Genomic DNA, 27,417 nt, shown 5'->3' with positions numbered 1-27,417 from the left:
ATTGAAAGCTATTTAAACATAGCATATTTTCAATGTGGGGACCGTAAAATGTATCGTGTTCCTCCAATGAAACATTTGTATATCATGTTCAACGAGTGCTTTAAATGGGAAGAATGTAGCAGATGTAAGGGTATCAAGAATCAGTCAAAGTAAAAAAAAAAAAGTTCAGTAAATTACTGGTTAGTAATTCACCTTGCAGAGGGCAAGAGTAAGAAAAGTATTCACAGAACCGCTATTTAGCCTATAACTTACACAGACACACACACAGACACGCACACACACACACTGACAACCCGTCGATAACATCAGAGGAGAAGGAAGCTTCTGACTCCTCCACTGACCTCTGGCCCCTTCTGGGCCTCCCCTTCCGCCCCGTTTATGCTTCCTGTTCGTGTCTCTGCCAGGTGTTTTTGTCTCAGTTAAGGCCCACACTGGGCATTCCTCACATTCCTGACCCTACAATGTACGGCTCATCGGTCCTGCAGAGAGCATTCTGTTCCTGGGGCAAGACAGAAAGAAGTGCCAACAGACGAGCTCTACCAGTATTTTATATAGTAGTGTATATATATTTTTGTTCCTGCCATATATTGTAAGGATATTGCAAGTCACCAAGAAATGTAACTCTGAGTGATCAGAGTATTAAGAGCAGGATGTTCCAGTCCTCAATGTGTATGACAACTTCTCCACACCATACTTCTCATGATCTGTACTGTGATGGATCCATGTTTCAAAATCAACCTTACAGTGTGGTTATATCTATATCTATCTATATATATATATATACATATCTATATCTATATATCTATATCTATCTATCTATATCTATATATCTATATATATATCTATATATATATCTATATATATATATATATATATATATATATATATATATATATATATATATATATATATATATATATATATATTTATGTATATATATATATATATATTTATATTTACCATACTATATCATGGACTTACAAATTCTAGAAAGTATAGTCCAGTATTACACTTACTATTTTTAATAAGTGTTCCTTTTCCAAAAACAAAACAGCTTTTACAAAGTAGATACAACAAAATAAACATGTAAAATTAAAATACATAACGAGCAACAGTGTAATATCTTCCTGTAACCCCATCAACGTGTTCTGGAGGCATGGCCTGCCAACAGGAAGTCAATTTCTCTGTTTTTAAAGAAGAAGAGACTTTTAGTGAATATATATGCATATATATATATATATTCAAAACAAGGGGTGTCCCATTTCAAAAGATATATATATATATATTCCATGAAAAGTGGCGTGCTTCTGCCGCTTGCACGGCGGGCGCTCGACCGGGTCGCCAAACCCTTAAAATTCAAAAGTACCTGGTGTAGTTTCTTGGAGAAAATACCAGAGTCGAAGCCCAGTTTCCTTATTCAGTGCTCAGGTTTATTTAGCGAAAATAAACAGCCCCAACGCGTTTCGAGGTAATCCTACCTCTTGATCACGGGTGGAGTGTAAACAAAAGCGCCATTCTTTTAAAGTTGAAAGTGAATAACATTACGTAATGCATCACGTGATAGTGAACATAGAAGACACATTCAGGTATTCGTAATAACGTGTAGGTTGCAATAAACTAATGGCTTTGCAAGATGCCTGAAATCATTTAAGTGTCATGCAGGTCCGCTATATATTTTTTTTTACATTTTTAACAGTTGATAACACTGTGATTCGTATTTACATTGCTTGAATACCCAAAATTACCAGAGAATAGCATTGCTGCCCATATAAAGCCCAAGTGGGCTCGTGTCTGATATTCTAAATAAAGAACAAAATAAATCACAGTCAAAGTACATAGCGTGTCCGCAATGTCAAAAGTAAAGAAAGTGTCTCATGCCACAATAGGCTCGTAATTTTGCCACAATATTGCACCCACTTGGGCTTTATATGGGCAGCAATGCTATTCTCTGGTAATTTTGGGTATTCAAGCAATGTAAATACGAATCACAGTGTTATCAACTGTTAAAAATGTAAAAAATATATAGCGGACCTGCATGACACTTAAATGATTTCAGGCATCTTGCAAAGCCATTAGTTTATTGCAACCTACACGTTATTACGAATACCTGAATGTGTCTTCTATGTTCACTATCACGTGATGCATTACGTAATGTTATTCACTTTCAACTTTAAAAGAATGGCGCTTTTGTTTACACTCCACCCGTGATCAAGAGGTAGGATTACCTCGAAACGCGTTGGGGCTGTTTATTTTCGCTAAATAAACCTGAGCACTGAATAAGGAAACTGGGCTTCGACTCTGGTATTTTCTCCAAGAAACTACACCAGGTACTTTTGAATATATATATATATATATATATATATATATATACTACTGAAAATCAACAATATGGTACAGAATTAAAAAAGTTGAAATGCGGATATCTGCACTGAGAGAAATTATAAACAAATAAAAAACACATCAACACAAGTAACACGTAGCTTGTTATTTTTCTTTGCAAGGTATACATTTAAAGAACGTTTTCTTGTAGGAACGTAAAAACAAAGATTTGAAAGGCAATGTGTTGTAAATCTGCATCCTTTTTCATGGGCTTACTCGATTCCTTTTGCCTAGCATTTTGCATTATTGAAATGGTACAGGCTGTGAAATGTACAGAATGCGCACACGCTCAATATTTAGATGTCTTTGAAGTCTGCCTTCAGGTGCCAGTGATGTAGTCGAGGAGCGGACATGCCTTCCCCCAGGACACTGCACACAGGTTCTTTGTAGAATGGTTCCTCGCCTTCTAAAAGAAGCTTTCTTCCCTGCTCCTTCTCTCCCCCTTTCCTCCATTCTCGTTCACATTCCTCCTTTCAGCATCACCGCTTCCTCTGTTTTCTCTAATTTGGTCGTTATCATCCATCCTTCTCTGTCCCCACTGGCCGCATACCATACTGTTGCACCACTGAAGGATGCTGAAACAATGCTCCTTTCTACATCTTTGAGCCACTCGATTCCACATCAAATCCCAGATGGGTTTCTGAATTGACAATTGTTTAGCAGCCTTCTGGGTCTTCCAATGATCATCGCCTGGAGGCAAGTTTTCGCAACCCTGCCACTTCATCAGTTTCAGCCCTCCCCCGTACTCTTGCGATATCCAGTCTCTTGCTTGATTGTCCTCTGGAATATTGAGTACAGAATGTAGGTGCACTCATATCGAGTACAAAATATCAAGGGACAAAATATTAAAAGGTAAGTTAATCAGCCCTCACCAGTACTCTTGTGATATCCTGTCTCCAGCTTTATTGTCCTCTGGAATATGGAGTACACAATATCGTGGCACACTCATATCGAGTACAGTGACAAAATATTAAAAGGTAAATTCATCATCTCTCCCCTGTACCGTAATATTATTTCTCTTGCTTCATTGTCCTCTGGAATATTGAGTCCAGAATATCGTGGCGCATTCACATCGACTACAAAATATCAAGGGACAAAATATCAAAAGTTAAGTTCATCAGCCCTCACCCGTACTCTTGTAATATCCTGTATACAGCTTTATTGTCCTCTGGAATATTGAGTACAGAATATCTTGGCGCACTCATATTGAGTACAAAATATCACGGGACAAAATATCAAAAGGTAAGTCCAGCACCCCTCCCCCGTACTCTCGTGTTAGCCTGTCACTTGCTTGATTGTCTTCTGGAATATCGAGTACACAATATTGTGGCGCACTCATATCGAGTACAAAATATCATGGGACAAAATATTAAAAGGTAAGTTCATTAGCCCTCACCAGTACTCTTGTAATATCCTGTCTCTAGCTTTATTGTCCTCTGGAATATCGAGTACAGAATATTGTGGGGCACTCATATTGAGTACAAAATATCACAGGACAAAATATCAAAAGGTAAGTTAATCACTCCTAATATCCTGTCTCTTGCTTGATGGTCCTCTGGAATAACGAGATCAGAATATCGTGGCACACTCATATTCAGTACAAAATATCAAGGATCATAATATCAAAAGGTAGGTTCATATAGGGAAGAATACATTGACTATTCTTAACTTGCCATCTATGTACCTTGAAGATACCTATATATCATCAAGGTACATAAATAAGGAGTTGGGTGTAGAAAGTCTATATATACATACTCACCTTCCAATACTTTGTCCCTCAATATTTTGTCTATGATATCAGTGTCCCACGGCATTCAGGATCCGTACCTCTTGCTTCTAGTCAATACCAACATAAGCTATTTGGGAATTAGAACCCCCGTTTAAGAAAAAATAAGAGATAGTGCTTACTGACACCTGACTTTACTCTTTCTTAAAATATTCAGAAAATACAAGCTGGTCTTAAAAGAGAGTCGGCCCCATTTCCCTTGGTCGTTCTCCTATTATGAAATCTGGGACCCACCACCCCAGATCCAGCCACTAACTATCGGATCCCCACCATTGCTCTTCTCAATGTTATCCATGTGGCAAGCAAACAAATAAATACGGTCTCTCCACTCTGATAGTTCATCAAATATTATAAAACTATTAAACAAAAAATGTAGGTGTTTCCCACAACATGTGTTCCAATATAGCAGCTAAAGACGTTTATGGACTCGCATGATGCATTAAGAGGGTAAATCCATCGCCTCATTTCTGATAGTTCAGCCCTGCTTTTTAGGCCCAACCACTGTAGACTAGAACCAAGTCTCTCAGTTGCATTTCTCTCACAGAATGCCAACTACAAATAAGCCTTTGCAATGCAATAGGTCTTGCATTTGCGAGAGTTTAAATTATTGGCATTGTAAATGACAATGCCTTTTATGTATATGTTTTGATAACTAACACATAAATAAAAGGCATTGTCATGTACAATGCCAATAGCTCAAACTCTTGTAAGCAGCCCCCACTGTCCCAGGCTACGCAGCGGATTGACCCGGTGACTCCCGACCTGATGACGACCGTCTTTCAAATTTGACTGACCATTGATGATGTCTACAACACTAAATGAAAACGAAAATTAATTAATTAATCATAATACATTGCTGCTTTGACAAAAACGGAAAAAACTAAAAATAGCCTTGAGAAAGCCCTGGCCTTACTAGCCACACAGGGCGAAACACGAGTCGGCTGTTCTGCCTCTTTGTTTCCAAAGAAAATTTACACAATAAATAATTGAAAAATGAGTGGAAATGAATAAAATCCAGTGAAAACATCAATAAAAAGAACTCTGCTCACTCAAGTCAACCCGTATTGTGCTATTTTCTACTATCAAGCTAAAATGCCCATTGATGGGAGCGAATTGAAATACTGGGAAAGGAGGAATACATGCTCGCAAACCCTTTTACCTATCTTCTCTAGAGGCTGGGGAGGTCCAGAGCCTTGAATAAACATTCCTCCAAGAAACATTTGGGATTCAGGTCCAGTCGCAGGATTCCTGGACCTCTTTTTCCTTCTTCATTAACCCATTGTCCCAGGCTGCTTAGAAAGTGAAAGCGCGCATGGCAGCAGATTGTTGCAGGAAAGCATGCTGTGCCTGCAGCAGGAGAAACTATTTAAAGAAAATAGTGCTTACAAACTAAATAAGACGTACTGTGTAACAACCGAAGTATCAACTGAAGTAAAAGGGCTTTATGGGAGGTTACGAATGAAGAAAAGATGGTACTAAGGAGGGACTAACAAGCCTATTAATGAATCAGAAGCCATCATTTACGAAGGACAATGACACAAGCCAATGATAAATATAGGCGGAGAGTGGGCGGGGCTTCTATTCCATACCCCAATACAACATGGCTCGCAGAGCAGCACATTCGCTGCCCATGCTTGACCTAAAAACGATTGAGCTCACATGAAGCATGTTTTTGATCATCACTTACAAATGTCAGTCTTTGACTGACAAACTTGTGGTGAAACTGATAACAGACTATGAGATTACCGAGAGCTTTTGCTTGGAATTGCCAATGCAGAAAGATGGCATTTTCTAGCGAGAATGCAGATTCCTACAGACTTTGAAATTGCCATCATTGTGAATTTAAATCCCTTAATCACAGGTTGTGACATTGTAGATTATCAAGGGAGGTGTATTGTTACTAGTGCGTGTCACAGTTTATGGGATTTTTCTATTTCTTTTGCTTGTCATGATATGATTAATGAATATGGTGGGTACATTTCTAGTGAAAAAACTCGCAGGAGTTAAAATACAGTTAGATTATTAAGAACCACGTTCCTAAATATTTAGAGAAGGGGGGGGGCAAAAAATTGCGGTGTATAAAAATATAAGACCTACAGACCGGAGTAGGGTTGCAATGGGTGCACCGAGGTTCCTTCTCATGTGTCATTCCTTTAGCCAGTACTGGCTTTGTTTCATCAATAAGGCGTTTTTTTGCAGCAAGTTTTAAGAACACACTTTCAATGTTAAAAATAAAACTCCATTCCCGAATATCAACATGTTATCGTAAATCTGAAGGCTTCGCAGAAAGCCTGAGTCTATCTACCAGCTAGAGAGGGTTGTGTTAAGAAAGATGACTCAGGGCTGCTGTGCCCCTTTGTCATTCACAGCATCAGGCCCGGACTGGTGAGTCCGGGCACCGGGCAATCCCCCGGTCGGCTGGAGGGTTTTGGGGGCCGGTTTCCGAAAAGGGGGCCGGTTTTGTGTCTGGGGGCCGATTTCGCCCCCGGCAGGCGGCAGCGTGCGTCACAACACTCTTTGTTCATGGCCGGCGCACTCGCACCTCATCCTGTGTCTGACTCACTCACTCTATGCAAGCATGATGATGCTGCACCGCACCGTGCACGAACACTGTCACTACCCCCCCCCAAGCAAGCGCTGCAACTGCAAGCCGCCCAGTATGTGCATGCAATGCAAACCGGGCCGTCAGGGGCCCGTTACCTAACAGTAAACAAATGGAGGATGAGGGGGGAGGTGCCTGTGCGCAGTGCGCAGAATAATGCCTGCCCCCTCCTCTGCCGCGTCTGCGCGCGGGCCGCGGCGCGCCTCTCCAGGTGCGGCTGGTGTCATTCTCCTCCTTCCCGCATGCGCATTGGCAATTTACTGCGCGTGACTGCCTGCGCGTGACTGACGAGAGGAGTCTGCAGTCCCGCACGGAGTCGGAGAGTCCTGCCAGGCCCAGGCCCATAAATTCATTTTATTCTAAAACCTGCTGGCTACTGGCAGTGGACTGGCTACTAGCGCCGCCGCCTAGGCCTAGCCCGAGTCCGACCCCCCTCTGCCTCCGTCCGTGACCCTCGACATTGACCAACCCCACCACCAACAGCAGTCAGCAGACACTGGACAGCAGGCCGCCGGCGCCGAGGTGAGTCAGTCAGTCAGTTTTAAATTTCTGCCCGGCCCTGGCCCCTCCAAGAAACTTGAAAGTAAAGAAGCAGGCTGGCATTTGCTTCTCCAGCGAAACGTGAGTCCCGCCAGGCCCAGGCCCATAAATTAATTTTATTCTAATGGCTGGCTACTGGCAGTGGACTGGCTACTAGCGCCGCCGCCTAGGCCTAGCCCGACCCCCCTCTGCCTGTGCCACCGTCCGTGACCCGACACGGACCGACCCCACCACCAACAGCAGTCAGCAGACACTGGGAGTCCCAGTGCATTTGTCGCTGCGCAGGAAATGCATTTCTGTCAGAAAGAAACACATCGTGTCAAGTTTTAAACATGGCATTTTTTAAGAGTTGCACATTTACAAATAAGACCGCATGCACGTGCAACTTAGCTGAAATGCAACTACTTATGGGACGAGAGACAGCATTTGAGGCTTTGTTGCACAGGTATATGCTATTGTTCACCAAGATATCAGATATAATTAAACCATTACTGCATATTTACAGGTTTATGGTGTAGGGGAGCAGTGGTCATCAGTGCACCAGGTGCAGTGGCACTGGAGCAGTGGTGAGAGGGGTCCACTGCACCATAACTATGGATGTATTTTAGTACCAAACAGGTTAACGGGGGTGGTACCTTATTTGCATTAGAAACCATGACACCCTTCAACGTCACGCATTGATTACAATTCGAACTTTTCTAATGAAAACATGTTTTATCTTTTGCTCCACCTAAGTAGGGCTAGGTCCAATGACTAACTTTTAAAGCCGGGCCACCGCATGTAAGATCAGGAGGGGAGGCCTCTGCTCGTATGTTACTTAATCGTCCTGTTTTTCGGGGGCAGTCCCTGTTTTGTTTGTTTTTTTTAAAATCAAAATGCCACCTCTATTTTTGACCTCTTGTACCGCGCAGATTAAGTCATTTCATATCTGGCAGGTCCAACGTTTTCAATATGCTTTTGGACGCATTAAATATTGCCTCTGCTATGTGCGCCATGTGGTAGCTGTGGGGTGCATAGGTGAACAGTCTCCACCTGCTCATCGCACAAAGGCCTCAAACAACAGGTGGATTTTCAAAATGGCACCGAGCGTGTACCACCACAGCTTCCTCTTTAACTTTAATAACCACAAAACGTGCTGTAGGAAAAAGTGGCTGCTGGCATGAGCTGCTGCAACTTACTGTCCAGCTCTAAAACTACGTTTTGTATGTAGAAAATAGTGGAGATATGATCCCTCCCTTCCCCCCCCCCAAAAAAAAATCATGGGTCTCATCATATCCTATCATGCCATCAAACACCTTGAAGCCATGTTCAAACTGTATAAATATAAATTAACGTTGTGACGCTGTACCGTCAATTAAACCGTTTGTTGCCCTTTGTGCACCAATCTAGCTTGCTTCACTGCGTTGTGCTTTAGGACTGCGCTGGCAGCAGTGTGCCTGCCGCTGGAATACTCAACCCAATGCCAATGTCATCTTCTTCATCCTTGTCTAAGCCCCTAATCCACGGGCAATAGGCCTGCCCAGAGGCAAGACTAAATAAGCATTGTCAAATCCAACAGGCCTAGGCTGTGGCTGACAGTCTTTTGGCTTTGAGTTAGTGTTTTGGTTTGTCACTTTCTTTGTAAAACCCCAAAATGATATGCATTGTTGTAATAAAATCAAACCGTCTTGGTTAATGCCAGACCTAAAAAAGAGAAGAGCAAAGTCCAGAGAGAGGCTTGTTTTTAGTAAGTCTAGAGTTACCCATTAAAAGAAAATGCAATGCCATGCCTTAAAGCGGGCTGCATGCCAACCAGCATCAGCTCATCTGAACAGCATGCAAATTCATACGCCTGGTATTTCCAGGGAAAGGGTCGAAGGGAAACTTTCTGAGGCGGTTCACTCCAATATAGTGAATCTGTTATGGCAAATTCGTGTTCTAACAGCCCAGCTGTGGAAGCACAACTGACTGACACCCTTGGACCCACAGGTGACCAAATTGTGTGATGCTAAGGCAGACACTAGACCTCTGCCTGGTTGAAAGTCTGCATCCAAAGAAACCTAGGAGTGCTTAAAAACAGGCTAATCCCCATTTTAAAGCGCTGTAAAACAATGCAAATATGTATTGTGTGTATTGTAGCGTTTGCTGCGACAGCCCTAAAGCTCTTTTAATGACAGTTACTTCGATAACACAACTGAGTTGTACTCGTTTTAATGACTTTGTGAGGGTAACAGGCCGAGTCAGCAGGACGGCATTTAAGCATGTAGCCTGCAGGATGCAGCCATTTTGGCAGTAGATGTGTTAGACCAATGGGGCTATGTGGCCGGTTCTACAGATCGTCGCCTGACCCCTAACAATTAACCACGTTTTCTTCGCTCATGAGAAAGCCTCTTTGTTGCAATGCCTTCTGAAAATTTTTGTTAAGGTGCAATGTTAAAATGACATCACAAAGGGCCATTTTTCGTGCATTGCTTTTTGATTGAAAAAAACACAAATGTTCTTTCTGCTACAAAATGGCTTTTTCCCATAATTCATAAAATGGACTGCAACAAAGAAAATGGCTTCACGTGATCAGCGTGTGCTTGGCAGTGCCTCACAGCCAGCCAGGAGTGGGAGTTTATGAAGTTACAATGTATGCTGGTCATAACTTCACAACGGACAGAAACTTGGGATGAAAGATGGCTTTATTCTAATTACATGGATCTGCGACCCCGAACAGCAATTTGATTCTTCTGTGTGGTAACGGGGGGAATAGTCCTCTATTGTAATATATAACAAAAACACCACTAAAATGAAACACGAAGGCACTCCATGACAAGTTCATGCGTCACTGCGTGTCTCCCTACACACCATGTGGGGGTTGGTCTCACTTTTAATTTGTTCTCTCTGATTCACTACTTGTGTCTATTTTTGGTGCTCTCTGAAAGAATGCCTATGAATACATATGACTGGGTGGGTAACCTGATGTTCTTTAAGGTCATCATCTACTGTTTACTGTGCTTTGAAAGTTGATACAATTTAAATATGTAATGAAAAATATGCTGTAAAATTCACCATTTTGGTCTGTCGTTTTTCAAAATTTTCTTGGGGGGAGAACCCCCCAAACCCCCCTAGTGGACGGGGGCTGGTCTGCTACGCGCCGGACGGGGGCTGGTCTTGCAAAATTTGCCAGGGCTGCTTTCAGTTCCCAGTCCGGCCCTGCACAGCATCTTACATCAAAAAGAATATTTGCTCCCACTAAACTTGGGGTGGTTAACATTACTCTTTCCAAACCCTACCAACTATCAGAAGCACGGACCAGGGCAGAGACGGACACATTTTAGGCACAAGCTGACGTGTCTGACTCTGTCCCAAACCCGCTGGTCTTTAAAAGGTGCTGAACTCTGTATTCTGGCCAGTCCACTTTAACCAGTCCACTTCTAAAAGTACACCACAGATATCACCAATCAACATTCATAAAGCGTGCAGTGCAAAAATGAATGCTCTCCTTTCTCTTGAAATATAGGTGTTACTTTCTACACTCCCATAGTACCTCGTGTATCGACCTCAGAAGGATGAAAAGTCGGGTGGCCCCGGCTAGGGCTTGCATCTGCGACCTACAAACGACACACACAAAGTTCAGCAATACGCGCTTGTCCCATTGAACGGATGTAAATATAAAATCAAGAAAACAAGGTTCACTGAGCCGTTTCCAATTAAAACAACATTCAGATTGTCAAATCAATACACAGCATGATTTTTACGGCACGCAACAGCGGGCACCGAACCTCGCTGAATCAGAGTACCCCTGATGAAGCCATCTGGCTAAAGGGCGGCTGCACATCGCGATTGTGACTTTTGTGTGACGACCTCCAGGCACGTCACACCCTCCTGCCCTGCACAAATGCAGCCCGACGTTGATAAAGGGCTCATATTGTTATCTGGGAAGCGGCGCACCGAAGGCCTGGTTTTGTCCTTCCGCTTGGATCCCCGCTGCCACCTGAGAGGGGGCAGAAGGCACGCTTTTTCCTCGGCAGATTTGCAATCGGATTGCTTGTATCGATCCGGTGAACCGCAGATGTCAAACGCGCTTTTTGTCTTCCCCGCAACGCCTGCTTTAATTGTTCGACGAATGCAAGAATGCGTTTAATGAACCATGTCACCCCACAGCATTGATCGCGTGCAGGGTGGCGAAAGCGCGTGGCTGGCACCGTCTGCGTCACCGCCCATTCTACGGCCGGTCCAGTCCACCCAAGCAGAGGTGGTGCCTCTGTTAGAACGTGGGCCAATCCAGGCAAGCCTAAATGATTGTCAGAATAGCTAAGCAACCAAAAATGTAATGACTTCTTTCTACAGGCCTGTAGCTGTGTTTAAAATACAGCTTCAAGCTGTGCAATCTCACCACTGTCCGTGTGTTTCCTTTGTCGCTCCTTGTGTCCCCCTCTTCAGTTCCTGTGACCGAAAGGGACTCTAACATGTGATTGGCTGATTTGAATTCTGCTTGGTTTTACCCTTAAAAGCATAGGGCTAGGCAACGCCACCGGCCATCTCTCCTAACTATTGGTTACTTTTTGTTGTCTAGGGTGCGGTATACATGTAGAATTTTTAATTTGAACATCTTAAGGCTTCCAAAAAACTGAATAATGTCCATGTTTAAGGTATGTAATTCATGATATGATTTTTGAAGAGAACGGGAATAGATCCGAGGAAGGTGGTAGTGCTTGTGACCTGAATGCTTCCCGAATTCACTATATGCCAGGCTGCCTCTGGACTCAGATGGTCTAAGCCGGAGTCACTAAGTGCAAGTGTTTGCCATTGATAAAACCCAGTAAGGTTGGAATTTACTACACCCCAAAAAGATTGAAAGATTGAAATTCATAGAACGCAAATTTATGACTGCTAGATTTTTCAAAAGACACACAATTGATGGACGAAATGCGGAAAAATCAAAACATTCACCCCCAGTCAAGAGATCTGTATTAAATCCATCATTCTTTTGCTCACCATGCCACCCCAGTTTAGACCTGGCCATATGCAAGTCAGTCTTGACCCTGTGCCTCTTGGGAACACTCCAGCCCGCACTGCCAAGCCAGGTCCTCCCTGGACCGGAAACAAGCATACTAGGACCGGTTGAGGGGTTTCACCCCTCATCAGCCAGGATACCTTAAATCCAGTGGCACAGTGAGCCCGGGACCCACGTCTGGGCATACCCGGCGCACTTACGGCGAGGAAACAAAAGACCCACAATTGATGGACGGATGCAGAGTAAATCAAAACATTCCCCCAGTCAAGAGATCTGGGTTAAATCCGTCATTCTTTTGCTCACCATACCACCCTAGTTTATACCAGGCCATATGAACATCATTCTTGATTTTTCAGGCGTAAGTCTTATTCCAGTCACCCTCACCTTGGAAATGCACTTATTCTTGCTTTTTGTAGATATACGCCATTGAAAATCTTTAAGTTTATGGGTATTGAAATTAATATCTATGCTCTTTGGGGCACCCCAAAAACTCCCCTTTTCCCACCCCAATCCTGGCTTTCACAAGTTGAAAAGTCCAAAAAGAAGGTGAACTTCTCAGGATAAATCAATGTACTACCACACTGAAATCCTGAAAGAGTGAGTTAAGATATCCAAAAAGTTGTAATAGGAAATCTTGTGTTTCACACTCGTAGATATCAAATCCAATAATAAGAAACATTAGTCAGGTCACAAAAACTGGTGGCAATTTGCAACCAGTTTTTATGCTACTAGAGTCTTAATTTGCAAACTAGCCTATGTACTAATAGTTTAGTTTACACAGGAATGGATTAGAGGGTGTTGCAGTCCAACCTACTTTGTTAAAAACACAGAGATGGTGGCTTGCAAGGGTCAGCGGACCACCATCTCTGTGATTGCTTCTAAAATATAGAAAGTTTTTCTTTTAAATGCATCCTGATTTTCATAAAGGAAACATGTCTGCTTTAGATTTTTTCTTTTTTTAAAGATTCAGTGGGAGTTACAGTTTCCTCCTCTAGTTCCTAAGTGCTGTGAGAAGTATTACTATTAAAAAATATATCAACCGACCTCTGATGAATAAAGGGCTTAGTTGGCCCTGCTGGGGTTTGAATTATGCATGCCACAGCAGATGCCAGCAGGGAGTGTTGATCACACGGCCATCTTGTCGTGAATGTGATTTCTCCATCACTCTCCCATGCAGGAAACTTCAACAGCGTTGTATTCTTCTGCACAAGCTGAATGCAACCTCAGAAAAGGCTGCCTGAAATACTTCACTCCACAGATATTAAGGAGGCATCAGCACAGTCAAAACGTTAAACACTCTGGCTTTGTGATTTGGGCAGAAGCAAGGTGAATAAATACGAGGCTGCAGAGCAAAAGCCTGACACTTGAAACAGAAACTTCTAGAATCAAGCTGTCTGCCAGGCTGCCAAAAATAATATTCCCGCAGTTTAGTCAATAACTCCTAACCCATATTCCGCGGGGGTTTCCAGCCTCGGCCACATGTGTTACAGTGTGTGCAGCGGAATGGTAAAAGCAGACATCTGGGACTCTGGCTTTAGAGACATCTAAACAGCAATTTGATCAGAAGTTTTATATTGATTGGGCAAATGAGGATGGATTCGGTTTCAGCACAAGTCTGTTGCCTGCATTTATTCCGCGAGTGTTTAATGTGCCTAGCAGAGCGGGGATCTCCGTCCAAGCCCCTGGAAGTGAGGCAGGAAGCATTACTGCATATACCAGGGGCAATGTGGCGTAAACGGAACGACTCGAGCTTCACAGAGAAGTAAAACAGGAAACCTGGCCGCGCCACGCTTCAGAGAGTACACGGAGGAGGTGTGGGAAAGTGGCTTGTCCTCAATAATGCTACACGCGGTGAACTGAGAAACCATCTTCAAAGCCTGGCTTTTAATGCAAGCCAAGGTGGAGGTAAAATCATTCTCTAAGTGGTCCTACCTCCGAAGCGTGGCTTTTAATGCAGCCCAAAGTGGCGGTAAAAGACATTCACCAAGTAGTCATACCTCTGAAGCGTGGCTTTTAATGCAGACCAAGGTGGAGGTAAAATCATTCTCCAAGTGGTCAGCCATTCCTCCAGGGCTTTAAGTGGCCTTTAAGGCCGGCCATGGTGGAGGTAAGAAACATTCTCCTAGTGGTCATGTGTCTGAATCACAGCTTTTTTTATCAGTGGTGTAGCTAGGCCTAATGACGCCTGTGGCAGCCCCTGCGTTTGCGGTGGTCAAATGAAAGAGTGGGGGTGCTGGCAATTCCAGCAGCCGTTGCCCCATGATGGCCACAGGTTAGATCGGGAGTGAAACTGCCGCCCCCAAAACTTGTGCCGCCCAGGGCAGACCCACCCCTCCCTTGCTACACCATTGCTTTTAATGCAATTCAAAATGGAGGTAAAAGACATTCTCCAAGTAATCATGCCTCCCAAAAATAGCTAGTAAAGCAAGCCAGGGTGGAGGTAAAAGATATTCTCCAAGTTGTCATGGCTCTGAAGCATGCAAAAAGAACAACTGACGGACGGAATGCTGAACAAAGACAAACACTCACCCCAGCCAGAGATCTGGGCCTAAATCCATTGTTTTTTTTGCATAGGTCTCATGCTCGCCATGGCACTGGATTTAAGCTATCCTGGCTAATGAAGGGTGATACCCTGAAACCGGTCCTAGGATGCTTGTTTCTGGTCCCGGGAGGACCTGGCCTGGCAGTTCGGGCTGGACTGATCCAGTGGGGAGCAGGGTCAAAACTGATTTCCATATGGCTGGGTCCAAACTGGAATGGCATGGTGAGCAAAAAAACAATGGATTTAGGCCCAGATCTCTGACTAGGGGTGAATGTTTGACATTGTTCAGCATTCCATCCAGCATTTGTTCTTTTTGCGCATGCCTCCAAAGTATGGCATATATCGCAAGCCAAGGTGGAGATAAAAAAACATTCTCTAAGTGCTCATGCCTCCGAAGCATGGCATTTATTGCAAGCCAAGGTGGAGGTAAAAGACATTCGCATGTAGTTATGCCTCTGAAGCAGGGTTCTCCAAAGACGGTCTTGGAGGGCCGGATCCATGCCAGATTTTTAAGATAACTACATGTATCTAATAGGGATATGCTAAAACTCTGGCATGGATCAGGCCCTACAGGACCTACTTTGCAGAACCCTGTGCATGGATTTTAACATAGGTCAAGGTGGGGGTAATTCATAAAGGTTTTTCTTTAAATAGTTGTGTCTTACTCCTGACTTACATGTGAAATACACCTGAATTACCAGGTCTTATTCACAACCTTTTACAATGACTAATTGTGGCTTGCTATGGATTTAAACATGCATTTCATTTGAGTATTCAGGCCTCTTTCATAAAGCGTATTCATCGAGTACTTGTTCCTTACTCCACACTTGGCTGCAACGTATTGCAAAGGAATGCATGAACGAGAAAACCAAGAAAACACGCCTTCTCAACATATTTCTCCAGAATTTGAAACAGCATCCGCTCAGACATCATAACAGTGCCAACCCTCCTACAATTCAGGAGGAAAATCAACTGCTTCAGAAAAGTGGACCTCTGACCCTCTTCCACCAGCTCTACCTCCTTTCTCAGTCTCCTCCCTCCTTTGTATCTCCACTACTAGCTACTGAGGTTCGTGCTCTAGAAATACCAATACATACAAACATACTTGTGTATTTACAGGAGTAAGGCCTGCTTACTGAAGTGAAAGAGTAGCGCTCTGGAATATCCTAATAGTTTAATTTGGTGCCTAACAAACCCCTAAATAAATAAACAAATATATAAGCATGAATTACTCCAGAAAAATGATGAGCAATCACACCTAAGCATGGAGCAAGACACATATCGTCAGATGAAGCTTTGTGAGTGAGGCCTTGATAGTCAGTTTGTATGCATATCTAAGACAATATTATGAAACAGTTATTCCATTAAGTTTTGTGAACGGAATCTCATTTGTTTAAGAGACATGCATTATGCCTGTAAGTAACTATGTACAATTTAGAAGCAGGTCAGGGCCATATAAATGCAAACCCTTCCCTGTCCCTCCATTGTCCCTTTTCAATCCAAATAACAGACTAACATGTCCACTGCTCAAATTAATTTCAGATTTCCCCATAGTAATTCACCACTGATCCTTTTTGGGTTCCGGAGTAACAAGATACTCACCGAAAAGCACTTTGATGCCTTGTCAGTGGCAGTAAGCGCTACATGAATGCAATTGCAATTACAATATAGGCAAGGCAATGTCTGCCCTCCTGTACGCCAGGTGTAGCCATGTCATAAATGTGTAAGAGGTAGTCCATAGCACATTTTCTCAGAATTCTAGGGCAGTGGTGGCTGGCAGGTGGCCAAATGCTTCTATTAGAATGAAAAGTATTCCACTAAGTAATAAGAAAGCAGAGGGGTACGCAGCGCAATCCATATCAGATATTAATTGACAATAGCCCAGGTCACGGGACCAGTTTATGCATGCACAAACCACAGCAAAATGTGCAAAATGGTGTCTTACAGTGGATTACTGGAGCAAGTGTCCCCTCTAGAAAGGTAGGGCACACTGCCAACAAATGCACAAGAGGCTTCAACCAGCTAGAGGTTATGGTAACACTTCAGAGAAAAATTCCTAAAATTATAAGCCTAACATTTTGGAAGTGTGCTCGCTTCGTTGCATCATATTTTTTTAGGAAAAAAAGTAAATTTAAAAATACTTCTCATACTCCAAAACAGAAAGGTATTTGGGTCCTGTGCAATTTATACATGTCTTTAACATCCTGGCTTTCAGTTTTGGGGGTTTGTTACTTATGAAAACCGTACAACACCTGAAAGAAAGCCCTGCAGTCACTCCATGTTTCGGCTTTCCCTTATCCTTGTGTAGGGCTTCAAGGCTCACACATGGCGGGTGCTCTCCCACTGAACCCACCTCTGTGGAAGCGGACAGGCCAACCCTTCTTAAGGACAGGGGGTCACATGACCACAGCTTGTTAGCGTGTCAGCGGACTACTAAGAGTATGTCTAAGCCAGTCATCTTTAAGAAGGGGTTAGGCCCCCAAAGGATGGCGGGCGGGATCAGGAATACCCCTGGTCGCTATATATATCCCCACTAGCAGTAAAGAGGTGATACAAAGCGAGAACTGTTGATAGCTGGACTGGTCCTTGAAAACCTCAACAATTCATGAGTGAACTTTGGTTAAATAGGACCAGGCAACATGTAGCACTGTGACTGCAAGGCGAAGTATTCCTTTGCAGCAAAGTAGCCTCACTGGCTTTAGGGCTGGCCACGTGACTCATTCAGTTAATTAATTGGTCAATAACAGAACCTGTTTTAAGCATACAGAAAATATGTACTTTGTACAGCGAGCTATACAAGGAGAGGAAAAAAATTATAAACAAAGTTTGCCTTTAATCAATTGTAAATATTTGATAAATAACGCCCAAAAAAAATATGTGACCCAAACAGACATTGCACTCACTTTGTGTATCAGGAAACAATAAAAGGTTGTGTGTATCGAAACTTATAAATCAAAGATGAAGACTTACTGCACATTAACTGAGGATCTAAACAGTCTCCAGTAATATCAAGATGTTGGATAAACTTTATGCGGCAAAACAATATGTTGGGTGTTTCAACAAGACCAGATGATTACCATTAGAATGTAAAAAGATGACTTGGTGGTTATAATGTCGTGTAAGGAGGTACACTTTCAAGCAGTAACAAGTATTGTGGAACACTGTGCTCTGTGTTGGAGGAACATAACGCATAAAAGCAGTATGACATAGACAACTCCCCTGGACAAAGCTATCATTAGTGCAGCTGGTGCAGTGGCCCCTCAGGCCCTTGGGTCTGAGGGGCTTGAGACACCCCAGTTATATCTATCTTTCAGTTTCAAAGTACCCAGGAGATCAGCTTTCTTTGCTTGCATTAACAACATGGCACCTTTCTACATTGCTGACCTCACGCCCCAGGTGATCGCCCCCTGTGCTCCGCCATCATCCACGCAGGTAAGCCACTGACATGCTAATAAATGCTGCGCGTCTGGCACTTCAGCCGCTTACAACTAAGGAATGCTGAAACTGCTGCCCCTACCGCCATCGCTGTCAAATCTCTGAAATGCCACCCACAGGTCATTTGTTAATTTATGGAAATTGCTCAACAACTGTTATTGGATTGAGGGAAAGAAGGCTATATTTATTTGAATTTCTTGATTATCATAATTATTATTGAGAACTACCGAAGGCTTAATCACATCTAGTCCTCACCTAAATAACCAACTGAACAGATGAGGATGCTGAAAAGACAGATGTGTAGTCAACGGGTATAAACCAGCCTTTATATACCTAGAATAAAAAAAATACTGACCAACCGCTAGGCAATGATCTGAAAGTGATGCAGTCAAGAGGGCAGAAAGGAAGAAGAAGCCAGATTAGGGAAACTGCCTGAATGGTGCCTCTTTCCTTGGCCTGGGCTGATTTGCACCTAGTTGTCCTTTAGCATCATGTTCCAATTTGTAAAAGAATGTGAACATTGTTTACCGCTGCCTCAAACAGTGCTGACTGCTACACAAAAGAAATAAGGAGTCTAAGGATATGTAATATGGTCGGCTTATCACATTGGTGATCACTTGCATAGATCAAAAAGTAACACCAATCTGATATTTTGTGTGATCTATAGACCATTCCAATTATTTAAGTTCAGGCAAAACATCCTAAAATGGATCTAGCATGAATTGGTAAAAAATACTGTGATCAAATCATGGAAAACAGGGTCATGCTTCCATATTCCAAATGTCAGACACTTGCCACCCTCCTGGAGGAGATGGGGCATGTTAAAAGGCGAGTGGAGTTGGCCATCATGGTCCAACTTTGGAATAACAAATTCACCATGAGCTATTGGTGGGCTCTTCCAACTTGAAGTATTTGAATCAAGGTGCTCTGCATGATGTGATTGATCCAAGATTTCAGGTTTAGGTCCCCAACTTAAAAAGATTAAGCTTCCTGAATTCTGTGCAAAGGTACTGAGGCTTCATCTTCTTTAGATATGGTTGCCTCTGCTCTCTTTACTGAGTGACTGAGCTACTCCACACTTCCTAGCAGTCATCTGGAACTGGTCTCCTATGTATTTGGGCACTCAGTTACTATATGACCACTGGAAAAGAAGGATAGTTAAGTCTTTGAAACTCTTTCTCTGACATTATGCAAACACGGGCAGGATGTGATCTCAAAACCTGTGTTGATTTATGTATGCTCCTACAATTAAGTACTCACCAGATGTGTTTGATGGAAGGGATCTATCCAAAGCTAAGCAGTGTGCATTTTGGGTATATTCTCATACCCGAAAATGTGTATTATACACAGAACACAAACATTGAAAGATGAGGTTGAGGTACCGTCCAGATTTTTATCCCTGCAAGGACAGTGGTGGAAATGCTGACTGCGAGCAGTGGCGTGCACTTTGAAGTGATGGGATCGTACCTACCCACACAGGTATCCTTCTCTGCTGGGACTGCTGCCTCCCTAAATACGTGACTACATCTTCTCTACAAGAGGACCTCCAGGTGGGGCATTTTGCCTGAGGACACGTCACTGCTGCAGGAGAATCTGAACAAATCTAACAGTCTCATAGTTGTACTCAAAGCTGCTCCACAAGGGAGAACCACAGAATTTGAGACTTGTCCATGACACATCACTTTGGATGGCCTCTACCACAGTGTGTAATTGTACCACTGTGCTCAGTTCTCCACACCGAGCACAAGCCAAGTGACCAGGTGTTGTAAAGTCCACTTACCCAAGGCTCTCGGACGTGCTACTGCCAATAATGCTGCTTTGAGGATGTCACTCTGAACCTCTGGTGGCATCATAGACATTTTATGATTAGCTCTTGCAGTACACATCAGTCAGAACTAGGCCTGGGTGGTAAATTCTGTTCCACTCGCGTAATTTGTGGAATTTGGGTAATTTTGCGTTCCACGGAACACGCGGAATCGCCAAAAATTCCGCCATCCGCAGTGTAGCGGAATTTTTGGCTTGTTTGCGCTTTCAAAATGCGTGTTGGCAAGATATATCTCCCCGAGCACGCAAACAGTGTTCGCGAACAGGAAAAAAGCATTGCGAACTGGTGGAACAAGCAATTTCGCATGTTCGCTGAACTTTTGTATGCTCTGGGATATATTTTACCATTTTGCGTCGCACGACTACGCAAATTCGGCTGTCAGTACCCCCTGGTGACACCAAAGACATCTGGAGCTGCAATCCTGCTGTCTGTGGGGAACCTTTAGTGGCATCATAGCCATTTCAGACTCGTCTACGGCAGTGTAAGCCACTCTTAACCCGTAGTGACAACATAGCCATTTTAGTCTTTGCATTCACAGTATGAGACATTCCTAAACCCCAGTGACAACATATCTGTTTACGGCTCCATTCTCGCAGCCTAAGTCCCTCATAACCCCTGGTGACATCACAGAGGTTTCATGGTCTGATCTTGCAGTGTAAATCACGCCTACTCCCCACAGTGTCTCTCATGATAAATCCCAGGGCTCAGGATATTTTGGTAGTCGATATCTGTGCTATCATGTTTCAGTAGCAAGATGTTTAAAACTTGATATTCAGGCAGTATGCTGTTCTGTAAGAGTAAGTCACGCTTAACCCCTAGTGACATCTTGTCCAAGTTAGGATCCACTCTCGCAATCTACGGCCCTCGTAAGCCGTAGTGACAAAATAGCTTCATTCTCAGCGCCTTAGATGTTGACATCCTCAATGGGAAGCTTTCCTGTTGTTGATATGTACTCATCTATAACTTTCTATATATTCCGCACTGCAATTACAACTGACCACTACACTACAAATCAAACCAAAAAGACAAAAACACATGCTCTATTGACTATTGATTACAATCACCTAAAAATGTGTGTGCATGACAGAGCTGAGTAGACTTTGGGTTTTGGGGGCCAAGAGAAGGTTTCATCTCACCTACACGTCACCAGAGGAGCAGCCTCACCTCCACACCTGCAAGTCACCAGAAGAGCCACCAAGCCTCCAAACCCACACATGACCAGAGGTAACCAATTTACCTCATTACGACATTCAACCATCACCATATAGGCCCCCTCTCCTCACAGCCACACCCACACTTCACAAGGGGAACAGTCTCACCTCCACACCCAGACATCACCTGAGAGGCTGCCTTATCTCACCTCCACAACCAGAAGTCACCAGAAAAACCTTCTCACTTACCACCACACCCATGCATCACCAGAGGAGCTATCTTAACTCACCTCCACAACCACGTCACTAGAAAAGCTGCCTCACTTCCACACCCACAAATGACAAGTGAAACAGCCTCACCTCAACAATCACGCCATAGAGGAGCTGTATCGCCACTGCACTCATGCGTCATTAGAGAAGCCTCCTTACATCTATACCCCCACGTCACTGGAGGAGCTGCCTCACCTGAGCACCACAACACCAACAAAAGAACCACCACAGCTCACATCCAAACCCACACACAAGTAGAAGGCTACCTCACCACCGCAAATCACCAGAGAAGCTACCTCCACTCAGTGTCGCACTCATGCATCACCAGAGGAGTTAATACAAAGCCACACCACAAGTCATCAGAGGAGCCAACTGACCACACCATTACACCCACACATCACCAGAGGAGTTCCTTCAGCTCCACACCCACATGTACCCAGAAAAGCAGACTCACCCCCATCACACCCACACATAACCAGCCAAACTATCTCATGTCTCGTCCACATCAAAACGTCGCCAGATGAACTGTCTGATGTGACGACGCCCATGTGGCACTAGAGATGCCCCCTCGCCTCCACACCTGCATACCACTAGAAGAACCTCATCCTCCACACACCCACACGTCACCAGAGGAGCCGAATCACCTCCCCGACACAACCCCACATCACCAGAGAAGCCCACTAACCTCGAGTCCATACCACACCACAACATTCGCGTCTCACTAGAGGTGCTACCTCACCTCCACGTCACCGAAGGACTGACGTCACCTCAACTCCACACCCACACGTCACCAGAAGGGCCACCTCGCCTCACCAACACACACCTACACACCCCAGCGGACGGGCGCGCTCGCGCCCCCGTGGCCTGGTCTTTATCGTCCGCGCGGCACCGACCGTGGCGCGCCGCGCGCCGCGCGCCGCAGTAGTATTTTCATTAGAGCACAGCCAGCCCGCGTCAGCACTTGTGGAGCGGCCAAAAGTGTTAGTCACGCTGCTATTTGCTTCAGATCTATTAACAAAACATATGTTCCATTGTTACATCTGCCGCCCGCCCCCCAGTGGGCCCCACAGATACTCCTGCTGAGGGAGACGTGTTAACTGCTGAGGGAGAGGCCCGGGACGCCCGGCTCTGCGGGCTCCTGCGTCACGTGCGAGCTGCGGGGTCACTGCTGGTAGCAATGCATGCGGTGCACGGGGAGTCACGCATGGTGCGTGGAGAGCACGGGTCGCTTCGAGTGCGGGAGAGAGGGTCGTTACTGGAGTAGCCGTTGTGGCCATACAGCGCAGGGGGTGGGGGGGTGATGCCTGGAGCACCATACCGCGCAGGGGGCGGAGTCAGCGCTGATGCGTCACCATGGGGCACAGTGGCACGAGGAAATGCTCGCGTGGTAGGTCTTGGCCTCATACAGCGCGAGGGAGGGGGTCGATACTGGCGCAAGGGTTGTTGCACCACACTGGTACATGGCGCTATGACCGTGCATTGCGCAGTAGAGACCGTCACCAGCAGTGATTTGTGGGTGCTGGCCCCATACAGTGCATGGGTAGTGGAGTGATGCGGCATCGAGCACGGCATTATATAGTGCAGGGGTAGAGTTTCTGGTGCAGGGCACTGGCACCATGCAGTGCAGTGGAGGAAGTCACTAATGATGAATGGTTTCTGGGATCACAGAGTAAAGCTGATACTATAGTAACGGTGAAAGGACGCTGATACCATGCAGTGAGGGGGGAATCAATGCTTGCACAACGGCTGCTGGCACTATGCATTGCGTAGGTGGTACAGTAACAGTGCAGGGGTTCTGGCACTATACAGTGCAGGGGAAGACAATGCTTGTTTCAGGGTGCAGCAACAGATAGTGCACGGAGTCGTGGAGGAACATGCAGGGGTGTTGGAACCTACAGCCTAGGAGGAGGTAATTCCAGAGGACACTATACCTGGACGAGGGGGTGGTGTAGTAACGGTGCAGGCATCATACAGTAATGGTGATAGGGAAATACGGGTGCAGGAGTACTGACACTGCACACTGAGGGCGAGTCGGGGCTTGGCAATGGCGTGGGCACTATACATACTGTGCCAAGGGAAGCGTAGTAATTGCACTGTACAGTGCATGGGTGGTTGTAGTGGGTACACTGCATGCTGTGAAGAGTGGGTCATTGTTTGGCAGTAGTGCGGAGTAGTGTAGACACGGTGCAGGGGCATGGACACCATAGATAGCAGGAGAGGGCGTTCATGCTGGCGCAGAGACCGCTAGGCTCCCCGGTGAGACAGTGTCCGCGCGCAGGCGGCTCCCCTCGCGGGTCAGCGTGACGTGACGCAATCCCCTCCGGGTTAATAACTATTTACAGACTATGATGCCGTTTCATTGCCTGCATGCAATATTAAGAGCTCGCAGCTCTCTGCCGAAATGCCTCATATGGAGTCAAATCTATTCCACGGATCTCTGTGAGTTATTACAGACTACAACTGCCCTGGTGCTGCATTCCTGCGAATGAAACCAGCATATAAATCCTGCCGATTTCCAGGGCTACGAGCGAAACCCGATCCGCGGAAAGGGAAGCCGAGGTGGCGGGATATAGAATTCCACGCCGGTTGGTTGCCTGACACACGCGGGGCTTTGGGAACGTGTACCCTGGGGGCAAGGGAGGGCGGGGGATGTCGTACCTCCCAATGGGAATACGGGTATATTCACTCTTCCAGATTCAATCAGGTCTTTGCAGCGACCCTCAGAAAATAAACAGCCCTCGGCATCTGTGCAGTGAGCACAGGCGCCAACTGAGCAGGGCTGTGCACCCAATACGGGGAGGGGTGTACTGCTTGGAATTGTGCACTGAATATGGAAGCGGGCTTACTGCTCAGGACTGGGTAGACTGCTGCTCAGGATTGTGTTATTAGCACTGGGGGTTGGCTTTAATAAATCAGCAAAGAACGGGGTGGCGGTAGGTGCCTGCTCGGGACTGTGCATAGGGGCCGGACGGGGTGGGGGGGGTTTCACTGGTCAGGACGGTGCATCGAGCAGGGGTGGAACTACTGCGGCTGTGGGATGGCTACCTTCGATTGCCCACGAGAGCTGACTGCTCAAGATTGTGCACGGAACACTGGGGTCGAACTGCTCAGGAGTGTGCACGAAACAGCAAACTGTCATGTCAGGATTGTGCACCTAAAATAGCCTGCTGACTGCTCATGATTGTGCAACTAACATAGCGGGCTCACTGCTCAGGATTGTACACAGGTAGGGAGAATATTGCTTTGGATTGCGCATAATTAGATGGGTGAAGACTGTTCAGACTTTCGCACAATTTGGTAGGGAGAAAGAAGCCTGCTCTGGAGTGTGCACAATTAGGTAGGGAGAACACTGCTCAGGACTGTACATACTTCGGTAAAGAGAAGCTGCTCAGGATTGTGCGCAATAAGATAGGGAGGAGACTGCTCAGGGGTGTGTACAATTATGTAGGGAGAAGGCTGCTTAGGACTGTATATAATTCGGTGGAGAGATGCTTCTCAGGATTTTGCACAATTAGGCAGGGAGGAGTCTGCTCAGGATTGTGCACAATTAAGTAGGAAGAATACTGCTCAGGATCGTGCAGAATTTTCTAGGCAGAAGCTGCTCAGGATTGGGCACTGTGTATTTTGTATTCTTCACAAAGCATAGGTGGTTTCCTTGATTGTGCACTGTACATGGTACTTACTGCTCAGTACCGTGCACGGAACACAAAGAGTTGGTATGTTACTGTTGCGCTCTAAACACGCACGATGACTGCTCACCACTGGGTACTACTACCACTGACGTCCAGAATGGGATTCTGCCCTGAATACAGCCGTGACATCACGGGATTGTTTATGCACACTAAAACATCACAGTGCCTTCTGCACCGAACACACAGCCTATACGGAAAACACTTTACCAACACATGTAGCTTGTAACACCATACCAGTGCAGAGCAGCAACAACACAAGACAAGTAAGGATTGCTAAGACAAAACAGTGAAAAGTTAAACAATGCAGCATGTGAACCATTTAATTGATGCCAGCAACAGCTGGTACTGCTGGACTACAGACTTTTAAACGGGGAAATGTAATATCTAATCCTTGACAACCGTGTGATCCTGGACAAATCGCTACAAAAAGCGCTATACAAAGCACAAGGAAAGACAAGACATCCTGGATCCCTCTGTTCTGCCTTAGCGCGCCCAGAAATGATCAAGTTGGCGCTGTTAAAGAGCACAAATCTCCTCACACACTCATTCACTCACTCAAATCCCTACCCACAGCTCACCTTCTTCCGGGGCTGCCATTTCATCATATTTGTACGGCGAAGTCAGCGGGCATCAAGAGGTCAGACGGGAGAGGGTGGCAGGCGTGGGCAAGCGGCGGTGGCAGAAAACCATGCTTCCTGCCGCTTTCAACCTAAAGCATCATTATTCCCGGAAAAAAACACGACGTGGAGAAAAGAAAACAAGAAAAAAACGGCAGAAGCCTCCTCTCCAGCTCTTTCTCCCTTCCTTGGCGAAACAAAAATCCGAGACAGAAAATAAAAAACATTGGTGACAAAATAAAAAGACATATAATCCACGGGAGTAAATCCGATAGTGTTCCCTGGTGCGGCGCTAAAGTTGACAGATCGCTTTCAAGTGGAGGACCCGAGGTTGGAGGCGCACTGTCGTTGCCACCCCTTTTAACTGAACATTTGCAGAAGGTGTGCTATGTATGGTCTGATAGTAGTTTTCTTGTTTTGCGCGTTGCATGCTCTGCGGACGCGGTTTCGGATGCCCACTCTCAGGGTGGCAAAGGCAGACCCTGTCTCCTCCCGCTCCACTGGATGTCACGTCACGAGTCCAGATCCGAAGTCGGAGAACCGCGAACTCCCCGCTTCATGTTCGCGAATTCCGATGGTCTCCCGGCGGGGAGGAGGGCTTCCCCCTGCCTGACGCCTCCTCTGGGAATCCCGGGCCACTTTCTCCAGCGCTTACTTGTCAGACGCAGCCAGGCTGCTTCCAGGATCCCAGACACAACTAGAAGCCGGCAGATTCCCACTCTGGAAAACCTGGAAGGAAATCCTGCAGCAGCACCAAACTGTCCTCCTCGGCCCTAATGACTTCCTTCCCTCCCTGCACATGCAGAGCCTGCTCCATCCAGGGGACTGCAGCGGCTGCGTGGTCTTAGCGCCGGCGCGCCCGCCCACCGCCCCAGCCTGTCATTCCAGCCCCGGTCATGTGAACACTCGCGGTGCGCGAGCCCCGAGACAACCCCTCGCCACCCCCACTCCGCCCGGGGAGGCAGAGGTGCTTATCGACTTACTTATTCAGGGTGTTTGTCGGCCTCGAGGAAGCGGAACATCCGTATTATGATATCATAACGGCGCACGCATGTGAACATATTTCCTATTACCTATTATCTGCTAAAGAAGCATAGCTGGCAGCTCCTAGTCGTTCCCCCTGTCTTCGTACCGCACGGCGCTTAGTGCTTAAGGTAACGCTGCTTCTAAACTCTTAAAATTCAGTAGCATTTATAGATCACTTAATACAACGGATACAGGATTACAGGTCCAAAGTGCTATAAATAACGGTACTGCTATGAACCCATCACCCTGAGGCCATCTCGTCGACCTCCGATTGATGAAAGGCGGAGGAGACCTGCGGGAATTCAGACCTGTGCAGGTTGCTGCGGTGTGGGGTGGGTTGGCTTTGCTGTGCCGCTTTACCGGCTCGAGCAGAGTGAGATTAAGCGATCGTCCGGGGATTACGCAACCAGGCCTGGTGGGGGAGGCGGAACAGGGGCTAAGGGCTGGTGGTTTCAGATTTATAGACCCGTCTTCTGAGCACAGCCTGGTTTTGGTCCTGCAGCGGTATGCCCGCAACGTCACACGGGGATCTAGATTCATTTCCCCTTAGAGAACAAATGTACACACACCT

The 27,417-nt window shown here is 45.6% G+C and overlaps 1 protein-coding gene across 2 annotated transcripts in view; it reads right to left on the bottom strand.

The window, feature by feature from the left end:
- The window catches only part of TTC28 (tetratricopeptide repeat domain 28), a 1,211,014-nt gene extending 1,184,436 nt beyond the window's left edge, over positions 1–26,578 (bottom strand). For both annotated transcript variants that reach the window (XM_078667293.1, XM_078667294.1), the window contains exon 1: positions 25,782–26,578. In XM_078667293.1, the coding sequence (XP_078523419.1) occupies positions 25,782–25,808 (27 nt within the window). In that variant the 5' untranslated portion in view covers positions 25,809–26,578. The remainder of the gene's footprint in view (positions 1–25,781) is intronic.
- Positions 26,579–27,417: the final 839 nt, after the last annotated feature.

This window comes from Lissotriton helveticus, chromosome 11, assembly GCF_964261635.1.
Source record: "Lissotriton helveticus chromosome 11, aLisHel1.1, whole genome shotgun sequence".
In the NCBI taxonomy this organism is placed as follows: Eukaryota; Metazoa; Chordata; class Amphibia; order Caudata; family Salamandridae; genus Lissotriton; species Lissotriton helveticus.
The sequence above is the reverse complement of the archived record's forward strand: the minus strand, read 5'-3'. Positions and strand labels throughout refer to the sequence as shown.